This window comes from Ciconia boyciana, chromosome 6 (genome assembly GCF_034638445.1).
Source record: "Ciconia boyciana chromosome 6, ASM3463844v1, whole genome shotgun sequence".
Lineage (NCBI taxonomy): Eukaryota > Metazoa > Chordata > Aves > Ciconiiformes > Ciconiidae > Ciconia > Ciconia boyciana.
The window spans coordinates 15,793,968-15,820,637 of NC_132939.1; the positions used below are offsets into that span (position 1 = coordinate 15,793,968).

The 26,670-nt window shown below is 37.0% G+C and overlaps 1 protein-coding gene across 9 annotated transcripts in view; it reads right to left on the bottom strand.

Moving 5' to 3' along the window:
• Positions 1-7,645: 7,645 nt before the first annotated feature.
• The window catches only part of PLEKHA7 (pleckstrin homology domain containing A7), a 174,320-nt gene continuing 155,295 nt past the window's right edge, over positions 7,646-26,670 (bottom strand). For 6 of the 9 annotated variants that reach the window (XM_072865743.1, XM_072865747.1, XM_072865749.1 and 3 more), the window contains 10 exons: positions 25,570-25,678; positions 24,238-24,476; positions 23,632-23,820; positions 22,655-22,772; positions 21,725-21,804; positions 21,125-21,325; positions 17,891-18,043; positions 15,202-15,335; positions 14,232-14,374; positions 7,646-9,155 (listed from right to left, as the gene is read on the bottom strand). In XM_072865743.1, the coding sequence (XP_072721844.1) occupies positions 9,133-9,155; positions 14,232-14,374; positions 15,202-15,335; positions 17,891-18,043; positions 21,125-21,325; positions 21,725-21,804; positions 22,655-22,772; positions 23,632-23,820; positions 24,238-24,476; positions 25,570-25,678 (1,389 nt within the window). In that variant the 3' untranslated portion in view covers positions 7,646-9,132. Of the gene's footprint in view, positions 9,156-10,900; positions 10,999-14,231; positions 14,375-15,201; positions 15,336-17,890; positions 18,044-21,124; positions 21,326-21,724; positions 21,805-22,654; positions 22,773-23,631; positions 23,821-24,237; positions 24,477-25,569; positions 25,679-26,670 lie in introns of those variants that run through there. The other 3 variants (XM_072865745.1, XM_072865746.1, XM_072865751.1) reach the window with 3 other exon arrangements.

Genomic DNA, 26,670 nt, shown 5'->3' on the forward strand with positions numbered 1-26,670 from the left:
ACAGCAGCCACTAATGGTCAGTGATTTGTACTTGATTTGGATGGATTTTTTTGTTTTACCAATACTGCAAGCTTCTAATACACAGACAAAAATTAAAGTTGCTTGTACATGGGGAAGAAAGAAAAACCTCACCATGACTTATGAAAGCTGCTCTATCTCTGGGAAGAGACAGAGGCCCTCCCCAAAAGATCAACTTATTAACTTTCCTAATAGACTGATAGCAGTTTTTTCCTATTTAGACAGTCGAGCTACACTTAAACCAGCATTTCACTCTTAAATCCTTTTCGATGTGGCTGCTGGCTGTTTATTGCCTTGAGTGCAATTACAAAATTAAGGTGTAGGCTGAAAAATGCTGCCTATACGCTGACTTCTCTGTCCCAGCACTGAAGCTAGTGCTGCTCTCACAACCTTTTCCTCTGCAGATGTTCAGCATGGACTTGCCCATCAGCATGTGTTGAAACAGAGACTCACTTTCAGAAGGTGATTGATAGAATCCATTGCTGTAGACCCACCCTGCAAGGCCCTGCAGCTTTCCCCCTAGCCTTAAACAAAGGGCACAATAAAACCTCACCTGAGAGCTTTTCTCCACAGTGCAACCAACCTGGAAAGACCCAGGAAAAGCAGATCCAGCTGGCAGGCCCTGCATGGGTCTCTGCCGACAGAACAGGTGGCCACAGTGAGCACCATCAGGGGCCTCTGCCACTCAGCTCTGCCCTGAATTGATTACAGTCTCCTGCCTTGTATAACAGATTTGGTGGCCAGTTGCAAATATAAATAAATAGACCACACAAGGATAAAAAATAAACTGAAATTAAACTATTCTAACAGCTCTGACCAGAAAAAAAAAAATCAACATAACACAACTTCCATTCCCCAGAAGTATGGCACGTAATATTGTGAACATCTGATGAGGTTTCGTGTAACGCCTTTATGATGCTGACCTAAGACTAATTGCTCAAAATAGGAGGAGTTCTACACAATTGCACCTGTTTCTGTCCAACATTTATAAACATATTATTAAGAACCTGCAGATTCATCTATGAAGCTGCCTAAGAAGCTTCTTTGTGTACACTGAGAAAGGCTGATGTAGTTCAGTGTAGATTCTGCAGTACACATTTTAATTCAGGAGTCAGTTTTAGCAACACTTGGTATAACAGCATCAGCAGTAGTGGCATGGATAGTAGCAGAATGGTTTCAGCTCTCATACTTATCGGAGACAGAGAACACAGGAAAAATCAAGGTTGGTGTCTTAGCTGATTCTAGTCAGTTCTTTGCTTTTTCAGGTTGGTATGGAAGCTCCTGGACAGACACCAGCAGACACCAAATCATAAAGAGGGCAACTCTATTTGTCTTTTCAAACAAGATTTGGCCACTGAAATTCCCCAACTTAAAGACCAGCTTATTTCCATCTCAATAGAAAGGCAGAAGTCTGCCCATACTCCTACATGTCTTAGGAAACAACTGATGAAAGTTAGATCTGTCACAGAACCACCATCACATCTGGTAAAAGTTTTCATGTTTCTAAACCACACTGAAAATTTACCTACACATAGGTCAATGCAGGTGCATTATCAGCATTTGGCTTTGGAAGACTGAAAACACTTGAACAGGTCGAAAGCACTGGTGTGCCTGTTCCCCTTCCATTTGCCCTGGGACAGGGAACCCCTCAAGATGAGTAGCATCACAGCCCCACTGCCCACAAGGTCCTGCAGTCACAAAAGAGGATGCTTCTAAGCCAGGTGAAAATGGATCTGATTCTTCCTCAACATTGTACAGGAATTCTTTGAGGCCAAGAAAACCAGATCTGTAAGTTGCCCTGTAGCTTTATGCAACTGCTTTACACTTACTCTCCCTTTCTTCCTGAAGAGGAGGCTGACAACTTGATTCCTGAAAGCACAATTTATAGGGCAGCTTCAAAGCTACAGGTCCTTCTAAGGCTCTGGTTGGGGAATTCACATCAAAGAAGATGTGCACACGTTGTTCTGATGCCAGAGAGGACGGTTGGTAGAAATCTCTGTGGATTTGCTACAGTCCCCAAAACAGGGATTAAATTATGCACTGAAGCTGCTTCTGTAAACTGCAGGAGACAAAGAGAATAAGTGGCAGTGCAAGATCTCATAATCAAAGCCTGGCACAGTTATTTGCATCAGTCTCTTGGAAGCTGTCAGGGGATTAAGAGAAGGGACATGTGTCAAGGTACCCTCACTGAAGGGACAAAGCAGAAGTTGGTTTTGTTTGCTTTTAAGACTGCCACCTCAACTGCACTTTTCCTGAGAAAAATATCTGAGGAGTACATAGGTGTACAGCATCACGATGGATAGATAAAAGTTTCCTTAGTTTTTACACAGCATTAAAGAAGCAAAATACCTAGTGATTTAATCTCATTTGATTTGGTTTTGATGTGCAGGTGCAGAATGAGACCACGCTGACAGTTTGTGCTATTATCTATCCAAATCCAGTACTATTTATGGTGTCCATAGCTCAGGCAGAGCTAGTTGAGAGAAAAAACAAAAAAAAAAGAATGAAAGGTAACATATATCAGAAGAGGGGTTTTGTATCATCAGTCAAGCAATACAGGGGCTCATACAAAAAAAACTTACTTCCTTTGAACTTTTTCACAATTGCCCACCCTGACGTGCAGGGAAATTCTCTCAAACCATTATCAGAAGCAAGTGTTCTCATCACAAGTATATCAAGCTACATTAAAGACTGCAGAAAGGTTTGCCAATCTGAACTGCCTCCTTTTCACCCTCATATTTATTGCTAAAGCTTTAAAACAAATGCAAGTGAAGCTTTTGATCCTTAACTGGTTGGGGCCAAGTCTCCTTCTTCCTGTTACAGCCACTAAAGTCTAGTAATTGTGGTCTGTTTGTAAGGATGCTGCAACAGAGCATCTCTTTCCAAAACCTTTTTTTTTTTTGTCAAAAAGACTTCTTCTTAACATAAGAAATGGATACTGGACACACACACAAAAAAAAAAGAGATCAAATTTATTCAGTAGTCAACTGATGGAGCCGCTACCCAGATCCTGAATAAAATCTGCATATAAAATAATTTCCAAGTCACTTTTAAACTGGATTCAGTGAAGACAACTGAGGAGTCCTCAGGGGTACAGAAGGCTTTGAGGAAGCCAGGGGACACAGCTACACTCAGGAGATGCTGCTCTCTTGTCCCTCTGAGCCTCTCATCCAGGTTACGACTTGGAAAGCAGCCAGTTCTGGTACTCATCTCAGCAGTGGTCCCTCAGCTTTTGCTGATTGTGTCTTAGCACCAAATGAAAGAAGAATGGGATCAACATGCATGTGTGTGTATGCATTCACACCCCCCAACACATACACACAGACACACTACAGCTGTGTTGGGCAGAGGACAAAATCCTGTTCCATACTGGGAAGAAGATGCTCAAAGGCGCAGTATGGAAGAAGCAGAGCAGGGACACAGAAGAACTGTTTAGCATGAACTAAGCAGTTAGAAAAGCCAACAAAACAGACAACACAAGAGACAAATAGAATTAGCAGTGACCTCTCCGATGTCAACTTTCTCCCCCAGAGTGGTACAACTCACCAGAACTACATGTCGCCAGCTACTTAATTTCATTAGGATTACATCTTGCCTAAGCCATCAGCCAGGGTTTCAAAAAACCTCCAAAACCCTCCCGTGCCTCAAGAGATGAACCGGAAAAACAATGTTAAGGCTTTTCTCAATTCTGGCTCTAGAGAAAAAAATCAAGCCAGGCCCAAAGCCCTGACAATATCACAGAACTGAGGCCAGAGACTACCACAGGCTACACAACACTCAATCTTGCAATGGCACATCACAACAGCTGAAAGAGCGGCACTCACTCGGGCCAGGCTCTGTGCCAGGGAGGACCAAACTTTTCCACCCCTGGCTCTAGGGTAAGCTGTTTCTACAGAGAAGAGGAAAGTTTCACTCATACTAGCCATTCTTAACTGCAATTTGGTTTAAAGGAACAGAGCACAGCAGCTGCCAATAGAAAAGACAACTGTCCTGTTGCCAAAACACTATCTTAAAAGTCATCAGTAATTCTCTCCGTCACCTACTGCCACCATCAACACTCTACTCTCTTGTTTATCCCATTCACAAGGTATTTTTTGTACTAGGACACTGGACTTACATTCTCACTTGCCATCTATTCCTTCTTCTTACCTCCCCCTCTATGATTTAGGTTGAGTCCCTTCGTTAAAAGCATTATGCTTCTGTCCGAGTCCACATATTCCAGCTCCTTCAATCTTTTTACTACCTCTCACTTCAAACCACTCGACTGTTCTCCACTCTCACCTTCAGCCTCTCACTTAGTCTTGTTTGCAGATACATCTCTGCCATTATTTGCTACAAAGTCACTACTCACCTTTGTTTTCTTAACCTCTTCCTTCCTTTAGTGCTTTCTTATGCTATGGCTCCTGGTAAAAGGCTTCTTCTAGTGGGCAACAAGAAAACAGCATTGCCCTTTAAGCTTACATCTTCTAACACTATTTCATCAATAACTTCTCCAAAAATGCTGTCCAATTCTGTTAGCGTTTTCTTTGGAGGCTGTTTTGCACTCTCTGTAAAGCAACCAGGAGCACTGGCAAGTAAATAACAAGTAAATAGTGCACAAATGTGCACATATGCAATACTTTCTGGCTTTACTTACTTTTCTAATTAGTGCTCTAAGTTATTCTGCCATCCCCCAGTAATTTCACGGTAGGCTTTATAATTTTACCTTCCTCTTAGGTTTACCTGTAGTTTAACATTCAAAGTATGGTTGTTGCACAGAATACCTCAACAGACTTGTATTAAAAATGCTCTTTAAAATTCCAAAGCTTTGAACTAAAGAAATATCTCAAGAAGTTTTCATGGAAAGTTCATCTCAGTTGGTTCAATTCAGCTACAGTTAGATGCACCTTTTGAAATAATGGAAAAAAACGTAAAGGGGTCAGACCCAATCAATACAGTTGTTCAAACAGAATTTCAGGCACTGTGATGTGTGTATTTTTTGTGCTCTTTCTTTGTACTGCTCCACTATGAAGAAAGCTTGCTTTTGCTAGTAGAGCAATAAAAGTCTTAGCCTTTTGAATACAGCCAAATAACCAATGCGAATGTTTACTAGGTGTGGAAAATATAGCAATTTTTCATGTTTTTCTTGTGCATGGCTTTGTTCTTTTTATAACTATGCAATACATAGACAGACACACGCACGTGCAGCACAAGCAAACACTTTAAAATACCCAAAGACAGACATAAATCAGAGGGGTAACATCAGATCATGTCTTCTATATCTTCTAAGTTTTGACACTAAGTAAATCTGGTCTTTCCTTCACAGATCATCCAGAAATTAATTGCTAAGACACATGGGAAATACGTGGTTTTACAGAGGGGAAACAGACGCTGATATAAGATATGTACACATAGATTTGAATCTGGAAATCAGATGAGTAAATGGTGCAGGTGGAAAAATAACAGTGTAAACAATACCAGAACATGTTGGGAGCGCTCCACTTTTTCAAAGCACCAACCCCTCTCCCCAAAGGCTAGGGGGTACCTGAGACCACCTCACTTGACCTTTAACAATTTTTTTTTAAATAGCAGCACACAAGTCTAGTAGTATCTTTCAGTAGCTTTTAGTTCCATACATTAACTTTCCAGAATAGAATCTCTTAATACAGTTGCTTCCTGAAAAACCTTTCTATCTAGGGTTTTTATCCAACTGTTCCAAAACAGTCTGGATGCCTCTAACTACTGCTACTGTCCAGTGCTTCAAACTAAAAAGTTTTATATAGATGTATGAAGACAAGCAACACCTCTACAGCGCAACAGGATTTCCTAACAGCCCGGCAATACCTACAAACGCAATATAACACCGGTGAAAAAAAAAAAGGGGGGGGGGGAGCGTTATGCAAGTTCAAAAATGTGAAAGCAGTGCTACTTATGAGTATCAGGCTGTAGTTTTATAAATTCAGCTATGCAATACACCTTGAATAACTTTAGTTGAAGAAATTGAAAACATGTATAAGGGAAGATAAGTCAGCCTGCATAATTTTTGCTTGGTATAACATTATGAAACACTAATTAGAAAACAGCGCCTTCAAAAGAAGAACTGATACTGCTTTCTAATGAGTTTCTGTTTCTTTAATTAGAGTTAGTCTCAAACACTTAAGCTCCTTAATAGGCAGAGGAAAATAAAAGCCACTTTCTGACCAAAATGATATTGATCTGCAAATAGACATCATTTTTTTCTAGTCTTAGTATTAGAGAATAGTGTCTAAAACCTACAAAACAGCATTTTTATTAAAAGAAACAGAACTGAAAAAGGAAATCGACCCAAACCAAACACTATATGCATATGAAAATTAACCCTAATTATTTAAAACTACACCCATGCCTGCAAAAAATATGGCCACTGGAGAACAGCATTTCACATATTCGATAAAAAGTTTTGGAGGCAAAATTATCTTGATAATTTTTTCTCAAATACGGGATTAACTATGGACACAGACCAAAACCTTTAGAGAGACTAGCTTTGTGAAAACATTAATGGTATAACTATTTAGGGCAAAATCCTTCTCTTTCATGCATGCTTGAATGAGCAGATTTTGTGTGTGTGATCAAAGGAAAGAAAATTAACGTCTCCCAAAACCTGCAGAGCGCAAGTGCCTGCACGGCTTTCCCTTCATTGCTAGGGCAGCAAACGAATTCGGAGTCAATGGCTGCTGCAGTTCAGGAACCCCCGGGCTGCGCTCTTCACCCACCAATTATGGCCACATTCTCTTCCCTCCTGCATAACAAAGCTTCTGGAGAAAGAATGCAGTTTCACTGAACATGTGGTCAAAAGCTCCTTTGTGTACCTGAGAAACAGGAGGAGCATGTCATAAGCAGCTCAGGTCTTGACCTTCAGATGTGTGCAGCAGAAATTAAGTACTCACATTCTCAAACATTTGCTCTCAAGTTCGCAGAGTCAACACGAAGCCACAGAAATACTTCTAACTGTTTCTTTAAATTTTGTTCTAGAGATGAAGTTTCAGAAGAATTAAACATTTCCACTGGTCTCCATCAAACCGATGTCATTTGAGGGAACTGTTATAGTGTAAATCACTGCTGGTTACCTGCTACTTAAACCTGCTTTGCCAGTTGCCCACCAACCCTCTCTTTGGCCAATACCCTACTCACATACAGTGCACATGTTACTATGGATGCCTCCAGGTTTTTTGTTTGTTTGTTTTTAAATTGAAGTTACTTTTGATACTTTATTTCACCAGAAACTGAAGGGCTAAGAGTGTGTCAGAGAAACATATTTATCTACGAGATAGAAAGGACAGTATTGTAGTCATTATGTTTAGGGGACAACCCTGAAAAATCTTTCTATTCAAGAATAAAGACAGATTTAATCAAATGCTAAGAAAAATTTCTAAAAAAAAAAAAAAAAAGAAAAGAAAAATGAAGCTTTGGTGTAAGGGAAACCTGATCGAAATCCCAGTGAAATAAGCGCAAAACTGGGGAACTTCAATGGGATTTGAACCAAAGAAGAGCAAAATGTGATAACAGCACAAATGACTCTGGATTTTCAACCACATGGATGCTGATAAGAGAGCAGACAAAACAGAGGCAATAGGAGGCAGTTATGTTAATATTTTAATCTGTACATATACCATTTTCCAAACTGTTACATTTTATTTAAATTAATGTTTTCTTGCAAAATATTCATTTATGCTTTCAAAACTTTTTATAAAGGCAAAAATAAATCATTATTTTGGCAAAAGGTTTTGAAGTTGATACTGGCAGTACTGAGGTAAAGCATTAGCTAAATATATACTTTAAGAATATTTCTGAGTATAGTGTTAATATAATATGATTGGTCTTAAAGTCTGAAACTTGAAGGTCAATTTCAAGGGTTTTGTAGCTATTACTTGAATACAGCAAATGAACAAGTTAGTTGTTTCACAAAATACTGCAGAAGTATTTCTCAGTCATTTCTCATACAGAGCTGAACTCAACTAATAATTACATAATGGGAAATTTTTGCATGTCTTGCATTCAACATGTACACAGTCTTTTTCAAGTAAAGTAGTTGCAGCAATTAATTTAATCTTATTTTCTCCTTATGTAACTACATCACCCTTTGCCCTATACATAAGTAAAACACTGAATTTCCAAGTTTGGCAAAGTTAAGCACCAGGTGAATATACACACGAAATTAATAGGTGCCACATTACATTAGTTTTGCTGTTTCCAGGATAAATACTAGTCAATACATCATATTGTAATGTTTATTGAAAAAAAATCAAAAGAAAAATACATATTTACTAGTAAAATGACATATCCTATTATATTTTTTTATTGCTTAGTTCACATATTTAATTAAAACTTTTCTTCTTCCACATCTCAACTTTCAAAAAAATATCATTTGTTAGCTGTTTGTTACTGAGGGGACAGCACTACTGTCAAGAGCAACCTAGCATACTGTGTATTGATACCAGCAAGTTAATCATATGGGATCAAAAAAGGAAACGGGAGTTAAAACTGGCTTTCATTATGGCTTTCATGGAAATTTTCAGCTATTCAGTGGTTACTGATATGTAGAAATTCAAGCTAAAAACTCCTGGCAATGTATTATTTAATGGGGAAAAGGGTGGGTGATTAACTCTACAAACATATTCAATCCAAAACACCCTTTTGGCAAACCTCTCACTTGCATTAGCTCTACCCATACCCTATGAATGTGCTTCTAGGTTTGTTCAAATTTACATTTTTTTCATGAAACTTTACATTGTGCATCTGAGCCTGAGGGGGAAGTAACAGCATCTTTTAACATCTATGCAAGTAGTTTCTCTTAAAATGAATTCAGCCCTTGATTTAAAAAAATTCCAAAATACATTGTCCTAAAAATACATTGTCAGTACTTTACAGTTTATTAAAAGTGCCATTTATTCATATAAAAAGTCTGAACTAAACTGAAGTCAAGATAAAATGATTTGCAATTCTCTTCATTTTCATAGAAAATCCCCCTATTATTCTCTGAATGTATTTCCAGAAGAACATGTCATCAGCTGATGAGTATCTTCACAGAAAGCCGATAATGAATCTCCTCTTTCTTCCATGCGGCATCACTAGGTGGGATTTGCTTTGAGTCTTATGTCAATGTTCACTTACTGCTTTGGCTAGCATGAAGTAAAATAAAACATGGTTAAATATTAAAGTGAGTACACTAATGCCAAGCAGTAAGCACTTTCAGGAAACTTTTTTTTATTAAAGCCTTCTGCAGTTTGACAGAATGAACAATTCATATAGACACACTAAGTGAATAATTATCTCATGATGTCACTGATGCTCAAACTTCTGTGTCCCCTGCATGTTGCTAGTTACTGCAATTATTTTCTTGGTAATTTTCCTGCAGAAAATGTAGTTTTTATATATATATGTAAATATATATCTATACATACACATGTATGTATGTATATTTATACAGACATGTGATACATGTTTTTAAGTCAGCCTGGAACCACAGGATAGTTGGGGTAGCAAGGGACCTCTGAAAGTCATCTGGTCCAAGCCCCCTGCTCAACTCTAATACCCTGGGACCATACGGTTATTTTTCTGGGTTCTTGAGGCCACACATGGGTACCCTATTCGCATGCAAAGATCTCATGTGATAGTGATAATCAACTAGCATATCCCTGGATATAATAGTAGAGTCAAGTGTTATTCAGACACAGCAAAGATGGTAGAATCTGGTTCTCAGAAAGATAAACTGAAACCAGAAAAGCAAATAGCTATTTCCATCAAGCTCTGTAGAGGTTTCTAATGTCTATACACCTCTCTTGATGTAAATTTGTCATTTTTCACAGGCCTTGTTGAAGGCAGGTCACTGCCCGTTTGGGCCTTCCTGGTATGTGCTCATTTTTATTTAGATTTTTATTTTTTGCACAGATCTTTGGCTCAGATTAGTGACAATGAAAACAAAGATATCTAAAGATTAATCTATTTGAGGTATTCACTCAATCAACCCTCTTTACTGCTTCATCTATGTTTTATCTTTCTGTCCAACATCAGGCAATAAAATTAGGCCAAAGGAAATCAGAAAGGTGAGAATAATTTCCAAGGGAAACTATGGAAGCATGGGGAGTGCCTTACCTAGGGGCACACTTAGCAGTTAAGTATCATAATATTTATGGGTTTTCCTGTTTCAAATAGAAAAAAATCTGAAAATACTACTGGGAAGGGATGATACACATTTCTTTGTAAGGACAATGAAATTATCATAATTTTAATACTTGAAATGGCAAAATAACCTAATCGAAGACAAAAATTAAGTCTTCTGTTAACACAATTCAATGAAAAACACATCAAAGGCATGAAAAAGTCAAACATGATATTGTAGAATTAGTTATAAAGGGCCAAATCTTCAGCTCACCTCAATTAAGACTCCAATGTTTGCTCTTGTGTAAGATACCAGCCCATAAACGAACCCCCGGCTTATACAACTTCGTTTGCACTTTGGATTGTCTTATGCAGCAACTGTATATGCCACACGCAGGTAAAAATACCTATGCACCCCTACGGTAGCCACAGGAGTACACAACACTAGCCACCAGAGTGCAAACCGATGCTGAAAATCTGGCCCCATGCTACCAAGAGTACAGATGTCTCTTTCCTTCACCACAGTAAGATTATGGAAGCATCTTATCTGTAGAGTGACAACAGTTATTTGAAGACTTTATTAGCCCACGTGTTAGCTCATTAGAAGCAATATTTACAAGAATAAAAGGTTTCTGAAAAATAGATGCATGCGTTCATTTGGATCTAATTTAGGTTTAGTAAAAATGTTAAAATTCAGCAAGCCACAGCAAAGGTACAATGGCAAATCAGACATGCCAAGAGCAGTTAGTTCTTACTTTTAAGGTGTTTAAACAAATGTGTAGTGAAATCCATTGCTTAAGGGGGAGTGAGGTGGCTGTGGTACAGAAGGTGAGGGTGCTTTAGATGGATAGGTCAACTGCTGAGCTAGAAGGGATCACATACAGGAATTAGGCTGCACAATCAAACATTCATATTATAACAGAGCCACCTTAATTTTCTACCACGTGAATAGGAACCCTGATTAGTAATGCAATGAGGTGTTACACTATTTTAGTTACAGGGAACACAATTTAAACAATAACATTTCTACCTGCTGTTTTTTTCTATTGGTTGTATAAATTATGCAAATAAATGTTCCTGTTTTGATGAGAATATGGACAAGCGATCTTAAGATGAAGTTTCACTGGAACATTTTAAGGCACACAACACTGATATACCCTAATCAAGCCCTGCTTTTAAAACTACAGTTCGGGAATAGCACCTATATTTGCTAATTTGATTTCAAGATTTCACTGAGGTTGTACAGGTTTTCAACATTCCCTTTGTTATATGCCAATGAGCAGAAACAAAGATAATATATAGAAAAATCACCAAAAAAAAAAATTACAGATGCATGTAACGTTTGCTTAGTACAGTGCATGATACAGTAAATACATTTTCAGATCTCAGCTTGAAACTTCAGGATAAAGAATACAGTGATTAAAACTATCCTTGTTTATAAAACAGAGTAATGGTATAGTATTAGAAGACAATAATCATAAAACTAAAGAGATTGAAGCTCAGTCTTAAATTCTGCTTTTACATTTTGGAGGGCCAAAGGTAGACCTAATTCCAAAACACGCAATTTAGGAAATGACTTCTTGATACTCATGCATTTGATTTTAATCTTTCAGATTCTTGGCATGATTTCCATTTAGAAGGTTGATATCTTACTAGGAACAGAGGGACTCTAAAATGCTGCTTTACAAGGATTAGATAAACGTACAATTTATTGTAAAAAATATTTATATTATCATAGCATCTTAACATAACTGCTTCCCCCTGAAAAATGGGAAAAGTTAAGCTTCACAGTCTTTTTCATAAGCAAATCTTTGTAAAAAATCTAGATATTTAGTTTTGGATTTTCAGATATGGTCTGCTTTGTCACAAGAGCAAATGACAACCCATACTTTAAAAATCAAACTACAAGAATAAGAATGTGAAGGAATCCATAAAATTAGAATAAATGAGAATGTACAATCAGCTGTGCAAAGCATCAAATGCTTTTCTTTTTAATCACTTTAGATAATCAGAAAATAGGCTGTAACTAAAAAACCTGAACTATTTTTATGGTTTGTATATTTTCTATCAAAACCCAACCACTCTGGCTTTTTTAAGAATTCCCTGAAAGGTGTTTGTTTTTAAAGGAGTAAATAATAACTGAAATCAAAGCAAGACATGTTACCAGAAGTGAGTATTTGAGATACAAATGTGGCAAGGAAAACTGTGCACAGACATAAAGGTTTGGGCTTCCTTAAAGAATCAAGTCCTTGGCTACTATGTTAGGGTTTTTTAAGTGTCTGAAAGACAAAAGAGCTAGCTGCTATACTTCACAAAGAAAATTAAATTAAAAATCGTCTCACAATTGACTGCAAATTTTTTCAAGCAGCATTTAAACATTTGCATGCTGACACACATTTTACTTCTCTCTTTGGGGAGAACTAAAGAATTAAGAAGACTTCTGTGGTTATGTATACCTAAGAATATGTGGTGATCACACTTTTGAAATAATTACAATTAAAAAATTAAAATATAAACAGAAGAACTGTAGTAATGAAAACATAGCTACTACATTCACTATACAACATAAAAAGATCACACATATTTCAGTACTGTATAGTTACTGCAACTTCACGCACACCCAGAAGTAAGTTAACTGGCCACATGAAGACTGTTTAGTATGGCAGGCACTCTGCTCTTCTTGTACTGATGCAGAGGAATAATTTCAAGTATGGGCTGCGTTCATCCTGGTTGATCTTAGTTTTGGTGTTACCTTTTCTCAGAAGAAGCTAGAACTTGTGGCAAAATGCTGCATTGGTTCCTACCTCCTGAAATGCAAAAGTCCCACTCCATAACCAAAGTGTGCAAGTTCCTGTTACAAGGAGCTGGTTATTAGAACTGGGACCAGACTGCCTGCGGAGAAGACATTTTGACGCACAGATGCCTGAAGGTCCAAAAGGTTATTCCTGAAATGCTCCCAAGATTTTACAATTCTGGAGGGGTGAGGGGGTGTTTGTTTTGTTTTTTTATAATGCCTAGCCTCCTCAGTGAATCATTTTATCCCTTCCAGTCAATTAAATTACTCACAGAACCTCTCCGAAGTCTCAAGATTTGTATCTTGAAAATGTATTCCATCCCCTCAAAATCACATTCCCCTCAGGTTTAGCTGCCACTGCATCTGTGAGTATACAGCCACATTCAATCAACAGTCTGTTACTATAGATGCCTGTTACGCATCTGGGTATTGGAATAATCTGTCTTTAATGGGAAGGTCTTAAGGGCTTCTGTGGCAAATGCCATAAGTTTAAACTGGCAACTTCAGATAAGAAATGTGCATATTTTATCTCCATCATAGCTGAAGAGCTGAAGTTTCCATTATTTCCATTCTCCACTGGAACAGTGAACTGTGCCAGTTATAAATGGCCAGTCAGATACTTGCTGGAATAGCTGCTGCATGTATTAGTCTGCGATACAAATCTCTTGACATTTCTTACTTATTTCAACTATAAAGCAATCAACAGTGAAATTATCACTTTTAGTAATGTATTGCAAAGGATCTATTAATTTCCAGGCATCAAGCAGAATGCATGCACGGCTGTCTGGCTGTGACCTCTAATCTTGGTCACCAGACAGAAACATGCCAATACCCATTTTACAATGTCTTTTTCAGCCTGTTGTCATACAGCTTAAGCTGCAAATGATCACACTCTAATCTCAATCACCACACCAGGGAATCTTGCTGTTAAATTAAAAATCCCTTTGTCTTGATTTTTTTAATTCATAGGTCAATTTACTTTTTAAAAATGAATATAGAAATACCTCATTTAATATAATTATAGGGAATTCATTGAAAATGTTAATTTTTTAGTCCTATTAGTAAGAGCAAGTTTCCAAGCTCTGAACTTACTGATCATACTATTTTGTCCCCTTCATCCTGTCCATTAGAGGCCAAATACTCAACATAAATCTTTAGTCTCTCTAAATTCATTATCTATACACACGTTTCACTATTTTTAATATGAATGACTAAAACTGTCTTATGCCAGGAGTTCAGCAACAACCCCTCACAACTTTAGAAACTGGTAAGAAATAGCTGTTATTTTGTAAATAAGTATTACCTGCTACCTCCTTGCTCCTCTGAGAGGCTTCAGAAGCCAAAGCGTATGATATGGTAATGATGCGCTCCTGCTCTTGCAGCTGTGAATCTAAATCAACTGAGTTGTGCTTGTCCTGGGCAACAGTAGGCTGTAGATTGTGCATACTAGTGGGAAAGTGCAAAACAACGTTAAGATTTACAAACGGAAAGAAGAATCCACCATGCAGATGAGAACAAGCTTGAATTCATACAGCAGTTTTCAGATCTCATCTATCAAGCTCCATATTTTATTGAAGTTCTTTAAAGTAGTGTTAGATACTGTATGTAAATGACTACAGCATACAAAAATATGCAGCCATTACACATTCACTCACAATGTCTGCAGAGCATTAAGTACATCTGAAAGCCCTTTGTTATTAATACGCTGTTCACATGAAAGCACTACCGAAAATGCTATTTATTTGAAGCTGTTAGTAAAACTTCTTGTTAGTGCCCAGACGAAAAGGTATAACCTGGTGGTCCTCAGGCACAGCCTCTTTAATTGTCTTCCAGACAGCAGATACTTGAGGTAATCAAATTCTTGAAACTGAATGTTTCAGGTGACTCTACACTAGCTGCAAGTAGCCAAAAGTGTTCTTTCAGGACTCCAGCTCTCTGGAGACAACAGAAACTTGCTCTCACACTGACTCTTCTTCTGCTTTTGGCCAGATCTGTGCCTTTCCTTCCTCCTCACTCTCATCTACAAGTGTTTGGTAAGGACTCACTACTATTTTAGGATGCTCTGAACAAGAAAATGGACATATAAAAAATTTGTCATTATCTCTTCTACCCTGTTTTTAAAAGGAGCTTTAAGTATACTATATAAATTCCGTGTGCACTTTCTAAAATCCTCAAGTTACACTTGATAATTCAATAGGACTTAGACTATTGTATGAAGTTAGTTCCCAGTGTTTAACACCAGCCCCTATATAAGATTTGAAAAAACCCCTGACCTTGATTTAGTAAGAAGATTCTTTATCTTTTCTGCTTTACGCTGCCTTGCTGCCAGTTCTTCTGTAGAAAGAGGCTCTTCTGGCTCCAGTTCAACATAGCGTTCTGGAATTGCAACCTTCTCAGGTTTTGACAACTGTGGAAAGAAAGCAAGTGTCAAGTTTTTAATAACAAAGACTGAAAAAAAAATTGAGATAAATTCTCCTCAATGGGAGAACACAGTGAAAAGAATAAAGCATGGGTTTTCACAGTCAACACATGTACCTGATGTTAAACACTCCCTCTGGATATGAGCTGATGCCCTTTTAACAGTCTTTTCCCTCTGATTCATTTTACTTCAGAAGATAGATCGAAAAAATATTAAAGGGATTACAAAAGAAATGAGAATCAACAGGGAACCTTTCTTCAGCTCAGGCTTAGAGCTCAAACTAGGACACTGCCTAAAACAGTAGAAAGAAGCAACCACTACAAGACTGACTGCACAACCTGAGATTTTAATGTCATGATATGTATGTCATGCCAGTGAGGACTTCCTACAACTGAAAGGAAATATCACCTAAAGTTTTAATCCAGGGTATCATTCTTTTGAGACTGCATAATCTTCTTCTGTGAGCAATGGAGGAAAAAAAGAAAAAGAAAACCAGCAGTTTATCTTCATCTTAGGAAATTCTTGGACTATAAAATCTGAAAACCTAGATGTTCAAAAGTTGTCTAGGGAACTGACCCAGAAATACACTAACATTGCGCAATTGTCACAACATGTTGCATACACATAAAATTCTGTAGACTGAAAATTTTAATATGATTGTACAAAAGCTAGCAACAAGTTTTTGTTAGGATCAATTTTTTTGTGGGAAATTTTTGCTCCACATAAGAGATCTAAATTGCCCAATGAATATTCAGTTTATAAATGGACTTTGAAAACCAATGCTTATTATACAGAACAGACTTCTTTTGAAAAACACAAATAGAGGATGTGTGAATAAATAAAAATAAGTAAAGGGGAACTGTTTTTTCTTCTCCTCTTTGGATTTTTGTTAAAACACTCATGAGGTGATGAGTTTTCAAAATTCAAAGTTTTAAATAAAAATAATCCTAAATTTCTCACCACTGAACTTAGTCCACACTAATTCAATGGCATATGTAAAGTGGCTTGACCTAACTGGCAGTGATTAGACTCAGTAATTCGCAGGCAATCATAGGCCCAAAGCATACAGTACAGTCGTCGGCACTCATAACAACATTAAAATCACAACCTCAAATTTTCATACTTCCTTCTCAGTAAACCCAAGACCAATGCTCCCTGAAAAATCGTCATTTTCCACTACACTTCCTTACCTTCAAATGCAACTCCTCTCTGGAGCTCTGGAGCTATATATATACATATTATTTTTTAAATTTAAATTTCTATCTCCCTACTATAACTAACCTAGATCAGCTCATCCTGCCACTTCCAGAAAAACAAACTCAGTTATCATGTGAACAGCAGATTTATTGGCCTTAAAGACACAACTGAGTACATTTCCTTATGGGGCACACATTTCCTTATGGGGCACAGAAGTTCCTCAGGTACAGAAGTGCCTGCTGGGTGAAGAAGATGGATACATTAAATGGAAAAGGACAACCTGGGTAATCTGAGAAAGAAGCTTTACATTCAGAGCTTCAGACCTGCTTCAGTTACTCTGAAGTAGGACAGAAATGCCTATAAACAAAAATGTTTCCTATCCTAGGCTTAAGGAGCTAATTTGGGTGTACGAAGTGATTCACGTAGCCCTGAAGGCCTTCTGAAAAAAAATTTAATAGCAGAGTGCAACAAAGAAAGGCAATACAACACAAGTATTTTTTTGTGTTTCTGACGTTTACAGGAGCACTGCATTTTCTGTAGAAAATATACAAAGATTAATTGAAAGACACATTCATTCATAGAGATCAACAGATAATGGCTCACAGATTCAACCTCTTAGAAATATCCCTCTACGTAAAATGATACGTTGCCAACAGCTTTCAGAAGAGTAGAGGTGCTTACTAGTCTAATTATCATTAATAATTTTACTGATTTTCCATCTACCATGGCATTTTACACAATGCATAGTACCTACTGAAATCTTTCCACTTGCTATATTCTTTCTTTTCCACCAGATGGCTCAATCGCATTTCAAACAAGTATTTTACTGTTACTAGAGCTGAAAAAAGATCTAGTGCCCAGAATACCAACCAAGTCATTTGAAAAACTGACAGAAGGTGTTTTCTGTTCTGACCAGGATAAAGCAGTGCTCCCTCTTCTCTACCATGTTTTGCCAGTCAAAATGAAGAGTAAGGTAGCTCTGGGGAACTAACTTTTACTTCATTACTGTTTCTTATTTTCAAATACTCTTGATGTTGTCTTCTCATCTTTTTTTCCCATTTATATAACATTGCCTAACTTAATTACTTTTCCCTTGATAAAGGCTGAGATGTATATTTCAAACAGTAGAGCCAACCTTTCAATTTCTTCTCTCCACTACAAAACAATATGAACACAAACCGTACAGATCTAAGTGCCAGGCCATAAATTTTCAATACCCAAAAGACTCCTTTTAGTTCAAACTTCCAGATAACTTTTGAAAGAAAAGATGAGAATTCACTACCTAAAACTTAAAAAGGTCAATATTTTGGGGCACAGCACAGGAGGCAAAAAATTATGAGTGTTACCTCTCTGCTGATATCTAAATCATAGTCTTGAGGCTCCAGGTCTGTCTCTGTCACTGCTACAGGCTGAACTTTTAACCATTCATTTTCATCCTTGTCTTCTCCACGAATTGCCCTCTCAAGTAACTGCAAATCAAATTCTTGCTCTCGTTTCCACTGGTAATAGATACAAAACAATTAACAGCATTCAACAATACTGCCAAATTCATAATTTAGCAATGTACATTACTACTGCTGCAAATGCTCTATTGCTGAAAGAATCCACAGAGCAAACCCCTTAACTGAAAAGAAAAAGAAATGCATTCTGTATTTCTTGGAACATATGGTTGGGAGATTTGATCTCTAGCTGTGTTGCACAGATTTTGGAGTATTGTTTAATTTTATAGGTAACGTTCAGCAGTATTAAATTTTAACAAATGTATTAATCACAATTTCACATATGCTGATTAACATGGAACTAGCTACACACAAACATCTTCGGAAGTACAGGTGTCAGTACAAGTGAGTCTACGGACGGACAGACTAGTCCTAGGCATTCTAACCAGGCAGTGCTGTGTGATTTTGAATCACTACACAGAAAGGGTATTTGTATTGCAGGTTGAGAATTGCAACTTGAAAATTTTATGTATCTTTCTAGAATAATACCTAGTGATTAAAGCTGATAATATTTTACGTACTAGCATTAACTTGTCTTGAATTCAAAAATAATAATTTAGTAACTTCTAAGCTCTTATGTCTTTCCTAAAGTATCTAGCTACCTGTGAAGATAAAAAAAAATCTTTCACATTCTGTATTTACAAGGTAAATATTAAGCAATAATAAATTCAGAATGTATTTAAATTAAGCAGCATAATTTTTGAGTTCCCAAATCATTGCATAGTAGCTCCTTCACAGCTACACACAATACAACTACATATAAACTCACGCTTGAAAACACTACCAACACTTTTTTGTTCAAAAAATTAAGGTCATTTGCAGCATCATTCCATCCAGCAGATCTCTGCAACTTTACCATACAGAATTGAAACACGACATTCAAAGCAGTGGGAAAGAGAAGGGACAAAAAAATGATCTCCTCAAGCATTTGAGGGTATCAATAGGAGAATGTGCCATTATATGTTTCTTAAAAGCATCTCTAGTATTTCTGTTACAAATCTTTGGCTTGTTTTGGTTGAAGTTTGGAAGTCCTTAGACTTCATTATGCTACTTGCATTAATAAATCTAATTGAAACCTATTCATGCACAAGCTCTCAAAATTCACTCAGAAGATACATATCTTCCATGTATGTTAAAAAAGTTAAATAGCTAAAAGACAATTATATCTCAAAAATTAAGATGTTTCTTTACAGAATTCAAAAGAGAAAAAAATGTTTTCTCATACAAGTACTCCAAACTCATTCTTCTACTCATATTCGAACCAGGCCTGATTGACATAGTATATTTTAAATACACGGTATTATTTTCAAGATATTATATATAGGTAAGAAAAACATCAAACCATTATTATGAAGCAGTACTTTTATTGGCTTTGATGTTGCGACTTTTACATTAAAAAGGCATTGTATATAACAAATGAATTCATGTACTGTGATCAATACTTAAAATGTCATACTACACTTGAGAGCTGACCGATTAAAAATTAGTTACACATACAATGTATGTTTAAAGCAAATGTTACATACTGAGCCGCATTTCAATTATACATTTAACTGTGTGCCATTTTGGCTGCTAAATAATTGTAATGCTGTAAGTAATTGTGCTATCAAACATGCTTTTTGCGTATCGAAGCCCTATAGGTACAAGAGATGACCTCTACAAAACATTGCTAGGGCTGAAAGATTCTATTTTAATTCTTTACAGCAAGAAAGAGACCAAGATGGCACCTAAATTTATAGATAAAGTGTTTGCCACAAATGTTAATAAGGAGTGTTACGAAAACGTTTAAATTCGACTTGTGTATGTTAAGTGAGTCAGGAAACATAAGAAGCTCAGATTTAGTTCTTCTAATTAAAATACGAAAATAACAGTGATACTATAGTTCTACAGTTCCAAAATATTATGTACTATCTTTAATAAATTTGTGATTGCAAACCAGAAGACAAAATAGATGAATGTCTCCAAGTAGTGCACTCGTATTTACTAGGAAAGTAAATACAAATAACTGGCTATAAATTAGTGCTACTGAACAGTGGGAATGAAAGGCTGAATATTATAGGGGTTTTTTAATGCTAGCAATTGACACACATGTACTAAATGCAATTAAGCCTGGTAAAAATTGAGTAGTCCAGTTAGAAATTTTAAAATAACTACAAAATTCTGCAAATTAAAAACAAGCAAACAAAAAAAGAGGCATTAGGTATGATGAGTGACGAATCTAAAAGCAAGAGATCTTGTGCAATGAATTAGGTAAAACAAGGTGATCATTCTAAAGCTCTAGTGGACCAAATAAAAAATAAATTAAAAGACCACAGCATAAGTGCAATTACAGTACAATCTTGGTTTAGCACCAAGTGAGCAACTGGGTAACTTCACCAATTAGAATTGCTTTGGTTAGTATCCAAAATGTATCATTACAAACTTATCGTCTGTACAGCATTTAATCTCAGAACGCAACAAAAATCCTTTTCTTCAGCAGCTTAAATTTGAGCCTTATTAGAATATTCTAAATTTTGAGCTTTAAAGAAGAATTTGTATCAATTAAAACACATTAGCTCTTACATTAATTTCTAATCAGCATGATTAGATTTTAAAACTGATTATCCATTTATCACCTCTTTAAAAAAAACAAACACACACCACCTTGGTCTGATATAACCACGACTACCTTGCAGCCTAATTTATGAATTAAAAAGAAAAATACCCATGGTGAATAAGAACATTCTATAAGGCCCATTCCATTATGAAGCAGTTTTAAAACTGTACAAGCTTCTTACACTTTCTAAATACAATTCCAATAAAAACCAATCAAGTCTCTGAAATCACTCCAATATACACATATCTCCACTCAGCACACTAACCTCTGACCAACTTACCTGCTGAACCTGCTACATATACTGTAACTACTAGTAAAAAAAGATCATCTGTTACTCACTCTCTGAACTCATTTTATACTGCATAACACTAATTTAATTAGACTAGAAGCATCACACACACTCAGTGAAAGTGCTCGCTAGGAAAAAAAAAAAAATAATCCAAAGATATTTTTAGTTTAGTCCTTTTAAGGCATATCTAACATACTGAGCCTACGTCTGCAGAAATGGGCCTGATGAAAGACCGAGATGAAACAGACTGCCTTTCTCCTTGGCTAAGAGTTCTCTTGCGTTCACGAACTAATGCCTTCTGATGTCGCTTCATTCTTTCTAGTTGTTCCTCTGCACTCATCTTGCCTCTTTGGTGGTCTCCAGAGTATAAACGTTCCAAGGCACTCTTTGGTCTCTCCTGTAGAAGTCACAAGGCACACAAAACACACATTGTAATTAATACTTTCAAGAAGTATACAAAAAATTAACTCTTTCTCCTACGTTATTACTAAACTAACATGATTTTGTTCTATTATTTTTGCATTCATTTGCATATTTCAACTCTATATTTTCTATTATTACTGCTGATTTTTGGTTCTAAACCTTGTTTTATAAGTCTATTTCAAATGCAGTAAGTTGTCTGTCTGCTTCCCGATTCATTTAAGAAAGTGAAAAATTTGAGATTTTATCAGATCAGAGGTGTTGGGTCCTCTCCCATGCTACTACAATCCCACTTCCTGCTATGCAAACTGTATTCTGGGCTTAACTATTTTGAACAGTTCAGACATTTGCCTTCAGATGTTGATTTTAAACTTACCTTGGACCTATCCCTTCGAAGTGTTGCATATGATGAAATGGTAGATGATTGGTGCAATCTGGAAGTTGATCCAGATAAACCTTGATAAGGAAAAAGAGAATGCTTTAAAACCAAATGACAGACAAAAGGAAGAGAAGTGTCAGATATTTTTTTAAATTATCATGCTTTTTCTATGACATTCTGGTTACTATTTTAGCTCATATTTCACATTTTGCAGTTCAGAAGATCATGAGAGGCATGAAATTTCATTTCAGCCAAAAGTAATGTGTTTCAGGTCACTATTGATAAAAATTCAGAAATATCTACGATAATTTAGAAGCTTATATTAAATGAAGTATGGGATGAACTCAGCTGCACAACAGTAGATAAGCTGTACAAATAATCACATCTATGAAGAAAATCAAACCTTAACATTCACAGTTAGGAAGGAAAGAAATAAGAATGGCTAAGAAATTAATTGCTCTTCCTGAACTATCCTCTCTGTCCTCATTTGTTAAACAGTTACAGGACTGTAGCACAGTGGGGATGGAGCGTCAAGTCACATGTAGTGCCTGAGGCCATTATATTCTTATTCTTCATCGCTTTCATTTCAATGGGAATAAAAGTGTTTAAAAAAAAAAACTTGAGTTTGTAGCAGATGACACAGAAATTATGAGGAAAAATAACTGAATACAGGAGACATTCTAACAGCTAATTTCATGTTTTGCTATGTTTTTTTTTTAAGCACTATATATTAAGTTGCTTTGCGAAAGTCTGGTTGTCTGTAACAGCACCATTAAGATGCACAAAATCTCTAGACTTTCACAGCATTGTATAGTTAATCTAAAAATAATGATCTGATGATAAAGACCATCTCCAGAAAATCCTAGGAGAGAAAAGCTCCTATACAGACAGTACTGTTAAAAACAACTACATAAATTCCTGGCTTACCACGGGTAGGTAATGTCTGGTATCCACTGTCAGAGCTTATTAAACCACTGGAAGGTTGGCTGAGGTCACCACCTATTGTTGCTAGTTCTGGTTCACTCATGTATGAACGCAGTTCCACCTATATGGAAAAATACTCATCAGCTCAAAGGAAATCAGAGGCAGCAAGTCTTAATAATCTTAAAACAAATCCTAAACCTTTGTTTCTGGATTACTAAATCTGTCTCTGCCATTATTATACAGCATAGATCTCTCCCTGCCATTATCTCTCTCTCCTTATTACAAGACCTACAGACAATATCTTTTATTATAGGTTGTCCTGGTGTCGGCTGGGATAGGGTTAATTTTCTTCCTAGTAGCTGGTATAGTGCTGTGTTTTGGATTTAGCATGAGAATGATGTTGATAACACACTGATATTTTAGTTGTTGCTAAGTAATGTTTCCACTAGTCAAGGACTTTTCAGCTTCCCATGCTCTGCCGGGTACACAAGAAGCTGGGAGGGGGCACAGCCAGGACAGCTGACCCAAACTGACCAAGGGGCTATTCCATACCATATGACGTCATGCTCGGTATATAAACTGGGGGGAGTTGGCTGCGGGGCAGCGATCGCTGCTTGGGGACTGGCTGGGCATTGGTCAGTGGGTGGTGAGCAGTTGCATCACTTGTTTTCTTTTGTTTTTCCCTGGGTTTTGTTCCTCTCTCTCTCTCTCTCGTTATTTTCCTTTACATTACAATTTAATAATATCAACAACAACAACAATAATAATAGTAATTTATTATTATATTTCGATTATTAAACTGTTCTTATCTCAACCCACGAGTTTTCTTACTTTTGCTCTTCTGATTCTCTCCCCCATCCCACTGGGGCGGGGGAAGGGTGAGTGAGTGGCTGTGTGGTGCTTAGTTGCCGACTGAAGCTAAACATGACATAGGTTCACATATCTTTAAAGTGCAGGTGTATAGGTGTAGGAGTGCTCACCCTATAATCTCCATTAACATACTGTCCGTGTTCTCTGTCTCTCTTTCTTTCATCTGACTGACGTTTCAGGCCCCGCACTGATGTGTGTCTGATGACTGTGGCTTCTCTCGGGAGAGGTGGAACAGCTGGTGGCTGATCATCAGGACTGTACAACTGAGGGAGAGGAGGTCTGGGTGGTGCTTCATCTTCCTGGTAACACGAAAGCACAGGTATTTGGCAAACAATCTGGCATAAACTGCCTGAAAGTTCATTACATATATGAGTTATTTGTGACTGCTTTAGCATGCTCTCCTCTGTCCACACCAGGAGCTTGAGGCTTTAAAAACCAAAGACCCAAGAAAGCAAACAACTAATCAACCACAAAGTATCACCAAAGAACATGCATCGGCATGTTCTAAAACAGTATATGGCTACTGTACATAAAGCTCCAGGTTATGCACTTATATTCTGCTGTAAGTGCTATTGCTCAGTTTCAATACAAACACCTTAAGTGTCTCCCTGTTGTGCCTCCACACAGTGTGCCCTTTCTAACCATGAAACTTCCACTGCTGCTGCCAGAAGTAAATGGAAACATTGGTGAATGAATCTCACAAGAGCAGTACTTACAACCTTTGGCTTTAGCTTAATTGGTGACTGAAGAGGCGGCTCGATTTTTTTCAGCTGCTGTGCTTGGTGCTGCATTCTGGCCTGGAAATAAGGCTGTGGATACAGCCTAACCTCCAGAGAGGATTTAACAGGACTGGGTGGAGGGCTTTGCGGGACTGAAAGTTTGCTCTCCGCAGTTGCGAGGGAAGCTGGTAAGGAAGGCACTGAAGACTGAGAAAATGAAGGCACTATTTTTCTCTCTAGGGGACAAATATGCAAATGTGTTAGGTGTTGTTTCTTATCAATAATGTTCATAAGAATAGCAATTAATATCCTTAGACTTCATAAACCAGCCCTAATACTCTGCACATTGCTTTGAACACAAACGGAGGGTTTCTTGGAGATAAAAATGTTTGATTGTTACATTATAGCAGGGGTGGAAAACATTTTCTTGATGAGGATCAAGCAAGCCTTTCAGGCCAAAATTAGAAACACACACTTAAATATCATCCAGTAAAATTCCTTGGAAAGGGTAGTGGGAGGGAAGGAAGAAAAAGCCCGAGAATCATACGAAATCAGTTCATAGGCTGTATCTGGCCCTGTGCCACAGACTCCTTAAGACGCCTATAGATCTAGACAAGGCTAAGCACTCACAGCCATACCTTAAATAAAATAAGATCTCACCATCTCAGAACTATTTTATCTCTGTATGTAAAAGGTAAGCAAAGATACTTTAAATATAAAGTGAATTTACAGCAGGCGTTAACAGTCTCTTGCTGTCGCAACGTGTTAGGTCTTTTCTTTGAAACATAATAAAGCAATTGAAATGCAGACCACACACACTTTCCCTTCCTCTTTTCCATAGCTGATGATGTTGCTCTGCCCACCAAACACCTGCCCGAAGAGGGAGGGGGAAGGCAACTGCAGCAAGGGTAGTTGGGCAGCATTCAGTAATAAAATTATAACATAATATAAAACAAAAAGCAGAGAAGAACACAGAGAGGAGCTCCTGGACAGAACGCAGAATAGATACTATGTTGGTATGAGCCTGGAATGTGACAGAAACTCTTTCTGCAACTTGAAGAACTTAGCCCATTATTATTATTATTATTGTTCCCTTTTTATGTCTTGTTACATTTCAGTGCCATCACAATGTGAAAACAAACAACAAAAACCCTTTCTGCTACCTCAACCAAAGAAATGCCAAGTTAATATGCTCAGAGTTCTCTGATGCAACCAATAGCAGAATTAACTGGATTTTCTGCAGTAGAACAAACGTCTAGACTATTTGCACAGACCCAAAGATTGAGCTGCATTTGTGTATTTTTTATGTTTTAATTATGTTCTCCTTACCTGGATTCTTGATAGAGTCTACTATGGTTTTGTAGTTTGTTTTATTTGCACTCAAGCCAGCTGTAACATCTTCAATTCTCCACAAATCTTTTTGTATTTGTGTTTTCTCCTGATGTTTGCAGTAAAAAAGAAAAATCAATTATATCTCATTTTTAATTTATTATGGGCTTATCCTTCTTTTGATACCAAAACCAAACTAATGTTTCAGAACTTACATGAAAACTTAGGAGTCTAGAAATGAGTTGAATAATTATTTTAAAATGAAAAAAAAAAACCAAAAAACCCCCAAACCAACAAAAAATAACCAAACAAACAAAACAAAAAGCCACCAACACAAGCCAACATATCTTGCCCATAAAATTTATTAGAGCATTTTCTGAGTCTTGGAAGATTTCCTATAGAAGACTGCGAGAAAGAGACACCTCTACATTTTTCTCTACAATATTATACACGCTACAAAAACCTCGTTTCATATTCTACATAAAATGAGCTTACAGAACCTTTTCATTTGAACTTTGTTCTTAAATCCTATACTAACACACTTAAGACTGCTAAGGCAGCCTTATGAAACCCATCTTAATACATTTAGGGGAAATGTCCAATATTAAAAAAGCAAAAAATTAGTATAGCCTCCCTGAATACTTCTGTGAACTTCCTAATGGCTTTTAATGGATGAAACACAAAACCAAAACTAACTCAGAAGGGCTGAAAAATTTAATTTCTGCTTATACTTGGTATTGTTAGGCCTACTGGACATGATGTATTATAGGTTGAAACAATATATTAGTGCTGTTCCAGGATTTAGTCTCATCTTGCAACCTATTTGCTTTATCGAGGCTTTCCAGGAGGGAAAAAAGGGAATCTTTGCCTATAGTCTGGACTCCACCTTTGCATCTTGCAGCCAGAGGCCTCAGCTACTGAAGCCACCACTTTGGTCAGATGTTCATTGCAATCGTCATAAATAGCTTTTCTCATCTACTTAAGCAGAAGGCAGTGAAACACCATAGTTAAGAATTGCTTAGAAGCTGCTCAAGAACTCTAGAAATCCATCACTTGCCATGAGCTGCAAAATAACCGCTAATTAATCCTATAAGCCTGAAA